A 16,598-nucleotide genomic window follows, 5' to 3' on the forward strand; every position below is an offset into this window, starting at 1 on the left:
CTATGTATATAAGCTGAGTGATTACAGCTAAAATATTTGACTTCAAATATTCCAGTAGCTAAATATGAAAAGAAAAGCAATCTGTATAACTTAGGTCTAAAAGGTAATATAGATGAAAACAAACTGAACTGAAACAGAAATTATGTGTTAGAGACCAAGGAAACATAATCCTAACATTTATCAAGTACTTAACTATTTGCCAAACAACATTATTTTCATTTTATATTAATTAATACAATAATCTTATAAGGTAGTTGTTATCGTTATACCCCTTTGACAGAACATGAAACTGAGACTCAATAAGGTTAAATAATTTTCTCATGTTCTCACAGCTAGAAGATGGCAGGGTAGCATTTGACCTCAGACCTGAATGACTCTTAGCCCGTTATACACATCAGTGGGCAAAGCTGGTCAAGTAATTACACCCCTCTAAGCCTTAGTCTCCTCCTCTATAAAATGGGAGGTTCCTCCCAGATTTACTTTGAGTAGCAAAGAACTAGTGGTTGTATTCATTGTTGATATTAGAAAGGGCAGGCTAAGTCAACTGCAGAGAAATTGTTTTCCAGAGCTGACGTCAGCAAAAATGGTAGCCTCAGTGACAAGACTCTCAAATCAGCAGTGTTCCTCAATTTGCCTGACCAGAAAAAGGAGCAAAGACAAAGCTTTGTTAACAAATACACTTTCCTGAACTTACTCTGTGCTGACCACAGTTTCCAGAGCAGGGGCCCGGGAAACTGTTTTTATACCAATTTTTCCCCCACCCATATGGTGATTTTTCTACTCTAACGATCAGTAAAGGTTATGAAGCAATACTCTATATTCCAAAAGATTTAGATAAGCTTCTCAGGGAGACTATTTTTATATGGACTCTTAAGTCATACAGAAAAATTAAATCATGATTCAACAAGTGCTTTTCTGCAGGGATCTATCACAGGACCTAGTCAGGACCTAGGTAACTTGCTTTCTGGTAATTTAATAGTGGGATAAAGCTTGAAAAATCTAAAGGGTATAAACTTGCAATTAGTAGATAAATAAGTCCTGGAGATCTAACGCACAGCATAGTGATTATAGTCAACAATACTGTATTACAAATTTCCAAGCGGCTAAGAGACTAGGTCTTAATTATTCTCACCACAAAAACGAAATGATGATTATGTGATGTGAGAGGTGTTTTAACTAATGCTATGGTGGTAGTCATATTACAATATATAAATCTATAAAAATCCATACATTGTACATCTTAAACTTACACAGTGTTATATGTCAATTATATCTCAATAAAAAAAGATCTAGAGAATGAACATGCCATTTAGAATCTTTCTTTTAAAGGAGTCTTAAGCAAGCTATTTTTAGAAGGTGCTACACTCCCACCAATACATGGTTTAACTTTCTAAATGCTTGTGGTTAAAGTCAGAGCCATATTTTTTTAATGCATGAGAGGAGGAAGGAAGTTTCCATTTTGCATTTAAAGGTTAAAAGACAGGATTATTCAGGAAAGATCTGAAAAGTAGGTTCTGTCAATATTTTTTTCTAGAAAAGTACGTAAGCACTTCTACTTGAAGTCCCTGGTTAAGAAGATAGTTTTGCAAAATTTCCAATACGGATGATGTGATTTCCTGCTGAGGCTGATGTTATCTAATATAATATTTCAGAACTTCAGGAGTTCAGAGGCTAGGGATAACATGAGGTATGACAGCACACTGAAAGGGTTCCAAAGATAAAATTTGACAAAATTTGCCTGTTTCACAATTTTATAGCTGTCTCCTGCCAATCCTGGAAACCCTGCCTAGGGACAGCATTAGGGAAATTTGCCAAGCCAGCTTAGTAGAGAACATTCTAGAGGTACATAGGAACCTCTTGCATAACAACTAAAAATGAGTTTGAATATGTGCAGAGTAGCAATACCCAGTATAAAAAAAACACAGTAAAAGACAAGAAAGAGTGAACAACAGGTAGAGGAAAATTGCTTCTCATGAGTGATTCTGGCAGTTCTCAAGAAAAATGATCAAAGTTGCAAAAGATTTCAACAAGCATGAGGGGTAGTCCTATGATCAAGAATAGGATATGTGTAGACACAAGTGTGGCGGAGAGGAATCTCTTCAGAAGAAAACATAATTTTTTTGCTTGGAAATGGTGACAGGGCAGGAACAAAAAAGAAAAACTGCCTCTCCTGCAGGCTCTACGCAGCTCAGTTAGTGCAACGTCACAACTTGAGAGCACAGCGTTTGGGTTGGCAGACAGGCATAAAGGGTATGGAATGGCTGAACACCAGCCTTTAGAAGTCATTTCACTCTGCCTCTGAGATGGGGTGTGGTGTATAATAATTAGTATAATAATCTGCTATCATAATTAGTATGTTGGCGAGAAGTAAAATGTTTTAGGAGTATCTGCCTTTATTACATAATCCTCCCAAGTAACCCTGAAGAATAAATCACTCTGCATCTCTTAATTTTATGACATATGATATTTCATAATTAAAACAAGTTCTTCTCAAAGGTGCAGTCACCAACCCCTACTTCCCGACACAAGAATGGTACACCTGAATGTACTTCATCATGGATAACTGTGGGCCTTCCGTATTAACGCTCAAGACAATGACTTCTTGCTCCATTACAGTCTGGAGCTCCTGCCAAAGTGCTAAGTCCAAAGTGAGCAGGACTCTGCCAGGAATGATTTGGGCTAGGTTAGGATGAGTGGAAGTCGGGCAGGTCCAAAAGAAGCAAGAGGCCAAAACTGGTTAAATCAAATTAAACTTTAAGTGAGCCATATTGTTCCGGGTAAACAAACACTCAGTTTGAATGACAGTTATCCTCTTTCCACATCCTAAAATGCTATTAATAATTAATGAAGCAGTATCAAAATGAGCATAAGATACTTCTCTATAGAAAATTTTCTCGTCCAAAGCCACCTTATAAGGGAGAAATGATCTTGCGAAAATATACCTGTTTATCTTTGGAAAGAAAGTATTCTTTAAAATAGTATTACCCTGCTATGGAAAAGAAAACGCATTATACTCATTATTTCCAAATTCAGGCCACTTCTCTTTGGAGAGAAGACACACCTTTAAAATAGCAGGTGTTTCTAGAAAACCCATATATTTAATTTATATCCACTCGTTCAGTTGCAAGCATAATCAAAACTCTTTCAAAACTGTGTTTAAATGGATGCATTTTAAAAAGTACAGAGAATGAATCTCGCTGTCAGATTTTTATTCCAGCACATGGGACACACAAATGTGCAACATATAAACAACACAGAATTTCCTGGCACTCCCTTGCCTTCAATTGTGTAAAGAACTCATAAAGGGAAATGTAAGTCCAATGGAACTTTAATGTCCCCATATTTAATCTCCTATTACGCAGAACTCCACAAGAAAAAAGACAGCAAAAAGATACAGTACAAGTGCACTTAAATCCACTCACCACATTATAGACTATAAAAAATTAAAATATATTATGTATTTGATTATGCACAGCATAGTCAAGGGCATCAGTCAACTGACCTGATAATTCAATAAACTATTTAGCAGTTTTCCAACTAAATAAAAGCTTTGGGTCGGCTGCATGCTCGAGCTATTTATCATCACAAATCTACTTAGCAGAAAGCCACCAAAGTCCTGCTGTCACTTTGGCACTTCTGGAGAAAGAGCTGTCATGTTGATAGGTTTTAGTCTAAAAGGGAGGTTTTTTTATGAGAGATTATAAATATTGATTTCACAAACAGATTCAGAGCAGTTTACGAGCTTGTGTAGATAATACCAACCTTTTCATTTATATCACCGAGTTAGATTTCAGTGGGGATGCAAACACCCAGGATTTTTCAGGCAAATCGTGAAAGATTCTTTGGGCAGTAATAATGTGGAGGTTCTTTTTTCTTTCTTCTAAAAGAGCTCATGTTTTTTGACAATTCGAATGACAAATCGCAGCTTAAGAGATCAGAGTTCTAAAATATTTTTTCTTTCTATGGAGCTAGCCACACACTCATCCAGAGAGAAGGTTTCTTTTCAGCTAAAGCATCCAATGAATATAATTTGACAATCCACAGGATGGTGTACAAGGGGCTAGAATGAGTTACAAAGGTAGAAAGACAGCCCTTGCCCTCAGAAAGACCTCATGTTCTAAAGAGAAGCAAAGGAGGAGAATGATTAAGTACATGCAGGTATACTAACATTTACATAGCATATGCATAATATATATATCTATATATATACACATAAGAAAGTTTTTTTTTTTTTTTTTTTTTTTTTTTACAAACAGTATGTTAGACTCAATATGCCATATACTGAATTTTCCTCATGCACAGGTATTAAAGATATGTACCTCTCTTACTGCTATAATTTGGTTACATTTTTTGTAAGCTCTTACTTATGGGTAAATGGATGAGAGAGGATTAATCTGGTTCCAAAAATAGAAAAGTAAATCTAGACCTAAAAACCAGTTGGAAAGGAGACCAATAACCTAAGGCCAGTAGTAAAATTGAACTTTAAAAAACAGCCTCAGTGGGTGTACCTCTCACTAGATCATATTTCCAGCTCAGGGAAACAAATAGCGAGCTCTTCTAAAGAAGAATTGCCATAAATAATAGAAGCTGAGGAATATTTCCTAAATCGTGAAGATTCCTGACAACCCAATTTATATTCAGATGAATTAAGAAAATATGGATAACTTCAACAAATTTCAATATATAACACACATACACACACAAAGGGGATTCTACCATGTATAAGAGCAAATACATAATGAAGTCCACAGATAGCTTTCCACAAATATACTTACAGGTAAAACTGTGCTTTCTTTAGAAAAGGAAGGGCTCTGGGGACAATTTCCTTTAAATTTAGGATTTTTTACAATAGCATTTTTCCTTGACATTCACAGACTTACAAGTGAGACGGAGGGCTTATGATTTACTGTCTTGATCAATTAACTTATGTTAAAATATAAAGTATGGATTGGGGTGAAGTTTTCCAATTCAAGTTTAAGCCACATACATTCTAGATACCTGAAACCTCTTTACATCAGAATATATGCTGCACTAAATTTGATTTCTGATAATTAAATCCCAGGATTCACTTCCGAGCATCACAACAAATGTCTTTGGAACGCTACAATTTCCTTCCCGAGCTCAAAAGCTAGAAACAGCTCCTGCGGACAAACCCACCCTCGCTTAGTTTTCACATATGGGATTTATCTAAATTAGTCTTGAACTTGGGCTTAATTTTCAGCATGTACTACTTCTTAAGGTTACAAGTTTTATATGTCAATTAAGTGTTTAGAACAAGTTTCCTTTAAGTCATAACAGGCTTACAAGTACCCTTATCTTACGCATACTCTCAAATTTGATAGACACATTTCCATACATTTGCCTATACACACTGAGAATACAGTTTTAGCGTCTGTGCTCCAATGAAGTCCTTTTACTCACTTGATAATTTCCTAGTTCATAAAATTAGCATATTAGAATTAGTGTTTAACGCTGGTGCTATAAAGGCTTAGGTTTCATTGGTGTTGAGGAGAGAGAAGAATTTTCATACATTATTTATAACTATAAATGCTTAGTAGTCATTTCCCTTTTTTAAATGCCTGGAAAATCCCCTAGGAAAGGTCAAATAGCCTTCATACCTTCATATGAGTATTCATTTGAAAGTTCTTCTCCTGACCATCAACCTGTATTATTCCTTTCTTCATACTGAAGAGGCTTCTCTCCTCAGACTCTCTCTTCTCTGATTATTTCCCTCCTGTTTTCATTAATCATATCCCACTTTTCCCTTCCCCAAACTACTGTACTTGTGAAGTTTTTTTTGGCAACCTGTATGTTGATTTTACAATCCTCTGCATCATTTTTTTCCCAATATGCTTTATATCTGCTTTGAAGGAAGAAACCAGGGTCATCCTTTTATCCCACGTAACCTTAAAAAACAAGACTCGCCTAATACTATGCCCTGTCTTGGAAGATAAATATTTTTTGCCAGTATGATAATTTTTCATTTTCAGTGAGTTATGTGTCTTTTATCAAAATTTAGGAAAAAAACAGCTAGAGTTGTCAGTCTTGAAATGACAAATGGTATCTACATACAAGCAGTACTAGATACGCTACTCAAATTAACAACAGACGTGTGGATTTCCCTTCCATTAAACAACCTGTATAGAAAGTCTAATCAAAATGGAGTTAAGAGGGCAGAAATGAATACAATAGAATTAGGAATAGAAGCCTGTGTAGCTATTTTCTTAAAAGTTTCAGAGTCACAAAGAATCTACAGACCCATATAAGACACAATTCACCTCTCTAAGAATAAAGAACTTTTAGCAATCATCATCTTGTACTCCACCTATTCAATTGATTAAAATGTATATATCAGTCCTAATATAATAACAGTATGCAATCATGGGAGAAGTTTTAGTTCTTTATTATAATTCTTAATTAAATCTTAGACTCCATTATGTAGGTAAGGCCAACTGAAATACTCTAATCAACTTTGACTGCTTAGGATGGCAATTTTATTAGATATCTACATGGAAGAGTATCCTTTAGGGTTCCATTTATGAAAACAGCTTTGATCTTGGGGGAAAAGGGAGAGAAATAGCTCAGAAGAGACATGAAGAGCTGTGGAAACATTGACAAGATTAGGAACAAAGAAAATTAGTATGAAGAGTTAGGTGCGGGAAAATTAGAACACCATTTTTGGAGTATGTGGATGAGACCACTAATTGTATCTATAGCCATAAAGTAACTGACATTCTCCCAACATTATGACACACACACACACACACACACACACACACACACACACACACCCCTTTCATAATATCATGATTAAACAAATGACATTTCAAGATAATTTAAAAACCAATTGGATTTAATTTTTGTAAACATTATTATTTCTAATATTACCAAGTCGTTCTCGGCATTGCCTAGAAGTGGGCAAGGCTTCTCTTCCTAATTCTATTATATTAATTTCTACCCTCTTATCCACTCTTCTGAACTTGCAATAACTTTCTGTGTGCTACTTATAACAAGAGGATGACTTCAATTTCAACAGGAAGTAATAAAGGAGATACTTTTTCAGCTTTGTATTTGTTGCTTCATGCACTTTACCTGATTCTTGAGATCCAATTTGGGACATGGGCGACCTCCATTGTACGGTTTTTCTTTCAGCCATTTGGATCGAATTCTCACTCCAACACAAGATGAACTGCAAGACCCCCAACTAGACCAATCACTTAACTTGCAATCAAATGGACAGGGGATGACACATTCTTCTTGAATATAACCTGAAAGAGAAAGATTTAAAAGAATGGAGGAAAGTCTGATCAAAATATACTAATCAAGCTTACTTTCTGTTTCTATTATCACAGATCAGACTGCCTAACAATACTGCTGCAGAGGTTTCAATAAACAGACAAAAGATTTCAGAGACAGATACATAGGATTATTTCTGCATTCCAAATTTGTGCCATCTGTTTCCTTCATCGACAATTCTGGGATTGAGGAAGCAGGGAAAAGTGCACAGTAAGTCCTGCTTTCTGATAAAAAGAAATGAAAAGAGAAGAAATGAAGCAGCTCAGGGCTAATAGTGACACCATCTCCCTCCACTGGACCTACAATTCCCTGTCTGGGAATAGAGAGCATAAAAGAGTCAATCTTAGTGCCTGTGATCTGCAAGGCTTTCACAAAGATTCTTTTTTTTAAATAAAGCAAGCTTATTATTTTTTTAATTGAAGTATAGTTGATTTACAATGTTGTACAGCAAAGTGACTAAGTTATACATATATATATATATATACACATTCTTTTTTTAATATTCTTTTCCATTATGGTTTATCTCAGGAGATTGGATACAATTTCCTGTGCTATACAGTAGGACCTTGTTGTTTATCCATTCTGAATGTAATAGTTTGCATCTACCAACCGTAAACTCCCTGTCCATCCCTCTCCCCCCACCCCTTGGCAACCACAAGTCTGATCTCTATGTCTGTGAGTCTGTTTCTTTATTGTAGATAGGTTAATTTGTGCCATATTTTAGATTCCACATATAAGTGATACCATATGGTATTTGTCTTTCTCTGACGTACTCCACTTAGTATGAAAATCTCTAGTTGCATACATGTTGCTGCAAATGGCATTATTTCATTCTTTTTTATGGCTGAGTAGTATTCTATTGTATATATGTACCACATCTTCTTTATCCATTTATCTGTTGATGGACATTTAGGTTGTTTCCATGTCTTGGCTATTGTAAATAGTGCTGCAGTGAACACTGGGGTGCACGTATCTTTTCGAAGTATGGATTTCTCCATATATATGCCCAGGAGTAGGACTGCTGGATCATATGGTAGTTTTACATTTAGTTTTTTGAGGAACCTCCATACTGTTTTCCATAGTGACTGCACCAACTTACGTTCCCACCAACAGTGTAGGAGGTTTCCCTTTTCTCTACACCCTCTCTAGCATTTGTTACTTGTAGACTTTTTAATGATGGTCATTCCAACCAGTGTGAAGTGGTACCTCATTATAGTTTTGATTTGCATTTCTCTAATCATTAGTGATGTTGAGCATATTTTTATGTGCCTACTGGCCATATGTATGGCTTCTTTGGATATCACAAAGAAAGATCTTGATTCTCACTTCTGTGTAGTGTGACTTAGAGGTGGGAGGAGGACAAAGAGTGGACCACAGACTAGGAAGAGCAGGATATTATCAAAAGAAAAAAGAGGAATAGTGAAAGGTTGTATATGAGATATTGGACTGGAATCAAGAGGTGTGGGTTGAAATACAGATGCAGATGTTCTGGCTTTACTAGCTCTTGCTCCTGTCCTCAGCCCACTTCTTGCTACAGTCTTTCTCTGGATGATTAACTGTCACCTCCACCGATCACTACCAAACATGTATTTCCAATTCCCATCTCTTTACTAATTTCTATGCCACCTACTGATCCACTCTAATTGGGTGCCCAAATACCCCCAAATTCAACATGTCTAAAACTGAGGCCACCAGTTTCCTCCTGAAACATTCTAATTCTCTTATATTCCTCACCTTAATTAACTGCAACATATCTGACTCCTGTACGCTGCTGTATATGCCTGCATAATCTCTTCCCTTTGAGTTTGGACAAGACCTGTGAATATGATAGGAAGTCAGCCCCATGATTAGGTTATGGTATGTGGCAAAGGGGAAGGGAATGCACAGATACTATTAACATGCCAAATCATTGACTGTGAGTTAATCAAAAGGGAGATGACCCTGGCTGGGCCTGAATGAATCAGGTAAAAACCCTTAAGAGAGTGACTGGGCCTGTTTTGTGGGGAAAGAAATTCTCCTGCTGGCCTTGAAGAAGCAAACAGCCATGCTATAAAATGCCTATGGTGTGGCCACAGGGTAGGGGGCTGCAAGCAGCCTCTAGGGCCTGAGGGCAGCCCTTGGCTGTTAGCTAGCAAGAAAACAGGGGTCTCAGCCTTACAGGTGCATGAAGAGGAATTCTGCCAACAATTCCAAGGGAGACTGGAAGAGGAGCTTTCCCCAGTCACACCTCTGCTGAGACTTGACTCTTGGTTCACTTGGTTATAGCCTGGTGAGACTCTTAAGCAGAGAATTTAGAGAGGCCATGGCTGTACTCTTGACTCATGGAAAGAGTGAGATAATAAATGTTTTGAATGGCTACGTCGACAGTAATTTGTTATGCAGCAATTGAAAACTAGCAAATTATCCAAAATAAAAAATCTCACAGTTATCTTAGACCAGCCTTCATCATTTTACACATATATTAATAGGTGTAATAAGCTCTTATGCTGAAGCATCACAACTATGTCCCCTACTCTATAATCCTTTTTGTTCATCCTTGGTTCAAGATCATACTCTTTCTGGCCCAGAACACTGAAATATTCTCACCACTAGTCTCCCTTTCTCCTAATCATTCTCTTTTGGTATTGGTTAGTCACTCTGAGGAAAATGTTACTTTTCTAAAATACATAATAATTTACACTATCCCTTTTAAACCCTTTGCTGATTCTCCATTGCCTTGAAAATAAAGCGACAACCACTTTGCAAAAACTGTAAGATTCTTTATAAGAGGCTCTAAACAAGGGTTTTCAACTTTGGCTGTAAAATATGTTCCCATTGCCCAGGATATACTATGGACTAATTTAACCAAATCTCAGAGGATGGGACCTAGGCAATGGTAGTTTTCAAAGATTCCCCAGAGAATTCTAATGTGTAATCAAGTCCAAGAACCACCTCCCTAACTTGTTTTCCTCCTGCCCTTCCCCCTCCTATATCTTGAAATCTTTCCACATAGACTACTTCATCTTCTGCAATAATATTTATGTCTTTCCTCAGGAAAAACTCTGCCCTTTCTCTATCCAGTTTAGCCTTCGTTACTACAATTACTCTCTTGCCGGTAAAGTAGACCATCTGGCCCCGTTCCTCCTTCTGCCATGCCGGTCTGGCAAAACTTCAGATCTAGACTGGTCCAGCTGTTTTCCTGCTCTGTTCTGAATGCTGGACATCAAGTGGAGACTAAGGCACTGCTAATGCCACACACTGCCTGGTGATTCTTCTGAGCTTTCTTCTCACTCCCATTCCACATCACAGCTTTTTCAAACCTTCTCTACCTATCTTCACACTTTTGAGATCTCAACTCTTCTTTCCCAGAAAAAAATAGAAAGAAATGAATAAGAAGAACTCCTTCCATTTCCTATGAATATATCTGTATGAATTTCCATATTCTTCTTCTATCTTCATATCACGATGGAAAAGGCACTCATTTTCTTATATAAGGCCCATTTTCACCACTTGCTATCTTTCCAAGCTCTCTCACTCTCTCTCATATTATAGGTATATTTTTCTTACATTAATAGTAGAATGACTTTACAGTATCTAAATAATACTCATTGACAAGAGAGAGTACATCAAACACCTAAGTCATCAGGAAGGATCTTTCTAAGGTTGAAAAAGAAAAAGGTCTATTTGAGATTGTTAAAATTCTCTATTGCTTACCATAGTTACAATTCTACAGTCCTTTCTAAGGAGCTTTGATGGTTAATTCAGTATTAGGTATATAATAAATGCTAACTATAGGATTAAATATAGGCCACAGGCATTACTTAGTTTTACAGAGAAACTGAGTCAGAAAATGATTCCATTTGCTACTGAATGAAAATAGCAGGACTAGTAATTAAGCAGAATTAACTCTCATGGTGTAAATGCTTCAAATATGAAATTTCAGGAGACTTCATATAAATAACTTGTAAATAACTGAGTGCCTATTTAGATCCTATTTTAAAGCAGATTTTGAATCAGATGGCCTTTTAATTCAATAAGATTTTAAATCATTTTCATATATACTTGCATACTGATGGATTTTAATTAGAGAGCCTCTTAGCAATACTGGTTTTCTTTTTATTCCCTATGATAAGACATAAACCCAGAGGATCTCTATGAAAGTCAAGGTCATAAATTCAGTGAGTATAAAATAATTCTGAAATTCAACAGGTCTAAGCAACAGTGACAATTATTTTTCAGAAAAGTTATTTTCACGCTAGAGTATACCCCAAAGGAAAGCTCATAGTGAGAACCATTAATAACTGCATATTCTTATACCTATCTCATAATGGAAAGGATCAGTTCTACCCACATACTTAATACTTACAACTGTTGGAAGCAGACTATGACCAAATGTGACTACCTACAAGGTTAACCTCCCATAAGAGAATTCCAATTCCTGACTATGGAAACTTCACTAATGTTTTAAAAGCTCATTTACAAACAATATACCACAGACTAGCTGAACTGGCAACATTCAGAAATCTAAACCTAGTTGCAATGAAAGAAGCAGTTTTCCTACTGAAAACACTTGACGCTATAATTTATATGCAGAATACACTGCTTGGACCATCATATTACTTAGCCTGGGGATGCTTTCATGTTCTATTTTAGTTATCTGTATGCATATGAAATTCAGTAGGAAGTAGTCATTACAGAATTATCAATAAAGAATGCATCCAACATAGTGATTTTGTAAGCCATATACATTGTACATAGGTGTTCAAAAAGGATCTGTTGATATTATAGATGAAGATGAACTGAATAGAATCCATTAACAGAGTCTCTATGTTATAACTGGAGGAATTTATTGAATGACTTACACCCAATAGGGCTGAAGCCCAGGAACCTGGCTTCAGTCTATATAAATAACCCTCAAATATTGCTCTCTAGGTTGGTCCAATAGATGTAGGTGAAAACACTGCTCTCTTAACACAGTGGTCTCATTGATAAAACCACTTCCCAGGATATTACCTGCTGTGCATTTTTTTTTCTCTGGCATTCAAGTACTAACATCGCCCCTGCTCCCCTGCTCCTCCCCCTGCCCCCGTAAGATCTTGTTTTGGAAGACGTGAAAGGAAATATTGATGACATTAAGAGGAAATAACCTAGGTTAATTTACTTATATTTTCCTACTGTGTAAAGTAATGGCAAACATCCTCCTAGATAGTGAATGTTCTATTTACTGACACTTTGCTGAAATAATGAAAACATACCACCAAAAATAAAATCAGGAAAAGATAAAGAAAAAGCTGATCACCTCTTCCCTAGTTCAAAGTGAAGATCTGGGAGAACTTTGTGAGTCAAAATGATATCATGTCTTCATTTGTCAATATTTAAAGATTTATTATTTGAATTTATACATTTTAGTTCTACTATTTATCTAGTAACATGTACTATACTTAAAAGTATCCGATGACTTAAGTCAGAGTGGTTTAAAGTAGATATCCTTTAGGAGAGGTGGGGAAAGTATGGGGGCAGATGTTCTGATACTGTCACAAGAAAGAATTTGAGAAATTAGACCAATACTTTGCCATTGTTCTCAAGGGAAACACTAACTGTTAAACATTTATTTAAAATCTCAATCCATTAGTGTGCGGCTATGTAGTGCAAACTCAATAAGGTTGCCAGCTTGCTTTGGTGAATTTATATTTTGGCCTGGGAATACCGCTTATGAACAGCAGTTACATTCTTTCAAAGATACAGTCTTTCAAAGATGGGTCCAACCTTGTTTAGGCTTCTGTGGGGCCTGAGAGGGGAGAGCTAGAAAGCACCTTAGTTATCATTATCTCTTCCTTTAAAATTTTGAGTTATTAAAAGAATATTTTTGAGGGGCTTCCCTGGTGGCGCAGTGGTTGAGAATCCGCCTGCCAATGCAGGGGACACGGGTTCGAGCCCTGGTCTTGGAAGATCCCACATGCCGCGGAGCAACTGGGCCCATGAGCCACAACTACTGAGCCTGCGTGTCTGGAGCCTGTGCTCTGCAACAAGAGAGGCCGCGATAGTGAGAGGCCTGTGCACCGCGATGAAGAGTGGCCCCCGCTTGCCGCAACTAGAGAAAGCCCTCGCACAGAAGCGAAGACCCAACACAGCCAAAAATAAATAATAAATAAAATTTTTTAAAAAAAGAATATTTTTGAAAATACTCCCTACTCGTAGAAAAATACCTTTACTACATATATAAGAACGCATCAGCAAAGACTCTCTAATATTAACCATTATAAAATGATGGTTATGGTATTGCAGATAACAAAATACCTTATTTGGGACCCACAACCTAATCAGATACCTGAATACAGCTGAATGAGAAGTTACACAAAGTTCAAATAGTCACATTAAGGAGAAAGTTTCCTGGATTCCTTAAGACTCAAATATTTCACAGCATAATTATGTATTAAATTTTATTACATCTACCAGAAAAAATCATCTAAGTGTCAACCAGTTTTCTTAATTAACAAATATAATTTATTGGTGAACTTTTAGATGATGAGCTATTCAAAGTCATCAAGGCCAAAAGCTTCATTTTATAGACCGGTCAGAATTAGAAAGGGAACTTGAATCCAGACTTGGAGATACACAGCTCACTATCAAGTAGAAAAAAATCATTATTACGACCTCAGAATGTTCTCTTTAGTGCTGGAGTGACAAAGTAGATAATCAACCCTGGCCTTAAAGAAATTCATATTTTGCTAGAGAGCAGTCTTATAAATAAGAAAAATAAAATGGTATATAATAAATGACTTAAATTAAATGATACAAATAATATACACAAATTATACAACAATCTGAGGTAACAAATGGATTCTGGCTTCAATTTTCTAAGTATTTCATGTGAAAATATTTATTGGCAAATTTTGCACAGGCTTTTGACTAATTGCTCAACCTGGTTCACTTGCTCTAACTAAATGTATCAGTGTCAATTTAATCAATCAACCAAATCATATAAAGAACTGATCTTTTAAATTGAATTGTCCAGGCAATTTAATCAAGATGGTATCTGCAGCTGTTCATATAGACAGAGTTTCAGCATTTACAGCCTCATGTCTGGTTCCTCCAGGCAGACAAAAGAGATATTTTGCTCTTAGAAGATATTAAGGATGTTAGGGTCAAATGGGATGCTAGACACAGAATCATTTGAACCATTCAATTAGGACTGTATGTATCAGTTTTTAGCATTACTGCAAATAAATGCTGTTAAAATTAAAGTGACTGAACGCTTTAACCACATAATAAACTTGGCATTTGAAACACTACAAAGATACAGATTGCTGACAACACAATATTACTGGGTAATTTGTAGAACTGTGGCTGCAAGAGCCTGTATTAAGTTCTCTCATGATATCTTCTTGCCCTGAGAAAATCTTGACTTAAATTACACCAGACATTCTATACTTTATATTTCCTTCCAAAGTTCTGAAAGCTGATCTCAGAGCATGTCTGAGTCAGTGCTATTCTCCTCACGTTGTCAGTGCTGTTCTCCAAATATTTTAGGTTTTGCTTCTGAACACGTGGTATGACTACACTTCCCTGCCCCTGGAAATTAGGTGTGATCTTCTTACTTGCTTTAGCCAATGAAATGTGAGCACAAGTGAAGTGTGTCACTTCTAGGTGGCAGCTTTAAGAGCCCGAGTGTAATTTGCTCCCCTCTTTCTTTCTCTGTACCACAGGGTCCAAAAATGTTGCAGATAGTGGCTGCCCCATCCTGGAGTGAAGAAGAAACCCAGCCAATGCAGGATGGACATGGATACTGAATGATCTTGGTGGCTTTCAACCGCTGAGATTTTGAAGTCGTTTGTTTCATTTGTTCCCATACTACAACCTATCTTACGCTAATGCATCAACCTTGGAGTAGGAAAGTGTATCTTCAGAAGACAAAGTAAAAAGCCGCGTGGAACAAATATTTAGAGTACTTTGAGAATCTATATATAATGTCCTGAGAAAACAAGATTAAGCTATACAAGCAGTTAGCACAGTCTGAATGGCAGCACTATCCAATGAGAATGTGACTTTGTAAAAGGTGAACCTATAGATATATATTTCAGGAAAATGTATACTTTATTATTTAAAAAAAAAAACTAGTGATATGGATTATAAATCAAGGTCTGACCTTATGTGATCTGAAATAAAATATTAAACCTCCATTGTTCAGTTTACTCATGTGAAAATAAAAATGTATAATACGTGTCCTTTTTAACCCCCTTTAATACTGTAAGGTCAAAAGTTATAATAAGTAGGAGTTTGTGGAAAAATTAACATACAATATAAGTGGCATACTAATATTTTACCACTACTAAAAGCTATATAGCAAGGTAAAAATGTTTCTTCTTAGTCTGTTTTTCATGCTAGTGATTGATAGAAAATATAATTCTGTAAAGATGCTTAAGCAGAAAAATTATAGGGTAATAATTTTCAAATTTGGGTACCATTTCTCATGCCAGATTATTTCCACGTAAATTAAAGGCTAGGATAACAATGACAAAATGAGTGATTCTGTATTGGATCAGTAAATCAGTTGTGTTTTGAGTCCATCTCTGTCTTTCCAAGTCTGCTGCCACCAGCCAAGGCCAGATGCTCATTATCTCTCACCTGGACTATTATAATGGCCCCTTAACTGGACTCCAGGTCTCCAGTCTCTTCAAATCCATTCCATGTCTGATCAGCTGCCATATTAACGGTTCAAAAGTACAACTCTAAATAGATCATGGCCTAACTTAAAATAAATAATCTCTAAAGCATGGCAGAATTATGATAAAACGATAGACATGCAGAAGGCAATCTAGGCAGGAGAGACCCTACAAATTAAATTAAGAAGATGAGCATGAACCCCAAATGTTCACAAGTCAACAGAGGAATCTTCTGTACAGGAATTGAGGTTGGGGAGAAGTAAAAAATTGGCTGTCGGGTGGAGCCACATTGGGAAGTCATGCTGCAGGGCTTAGAAAGTTAAGAATTCTGATCATTAATTCAGGTGTGCTATTGGATTGAAGAAAAGACAGCATGAGAACAGGGCACCTTCTCAAGAGATGACTGGAAAATTCACATGTGAAGTAACAAATGGCTAAACCTTAGGCTAAAAGACCACTAAGTGTAATTATATACATATATATATAATTTATAAATATATATAAATATAAAATATAAAAATATTATATATAAATATATATTAAATGTAATATGTATTATTATATATTGTTAAAGAACAACATAATGAAACATGATAGAATATTACTTATAATTAACTAGCTCTGATGTACGCATGGCTAATATACTGTCTAAATAAAACG

General features: G+C 36.2%; 1 protein-coding gene across 1 annotated transcript in view; it reads right to left on the reverse strand.

Moving 5' to 3' along the window:
• The window catches only part of THSD7B (thrombospondin type 1 domain containing 7B), a 786,243-nt gene that overhangs the window by 205,552 nt on the left and 564,093 nt on the right, over positions 1 to 16,598 (reverse strand). The window contains exon 14 of the mRNA XM_068543998.1: positions 7,093 to 7,268. Within this exon, the coding sequence (XP_068400099.1) occupies positions 7,093 to 7,268 (176 nt within the window). The remainder of the gene's footprint in view (positions 1 to 7,092; positions 7,269 to 16,598) is intronic.

This window comes from Eschrichtius robustus, chromosome 5 (genome assembly GCF_028021215.1).
Source record: "Eschrichtius robustus isolate mEscRob2 chromosome 5, mEscRob2.pri, whole genome shotgun sequence".
NCBI classification, from domain to species: domain Eukaryota; kingdom Metazoa; phylum Chordata; class Mammalia; order Artiodactyla; family Eschrichtiidae; genus Eschrichtius; species Eschrichtius robustus.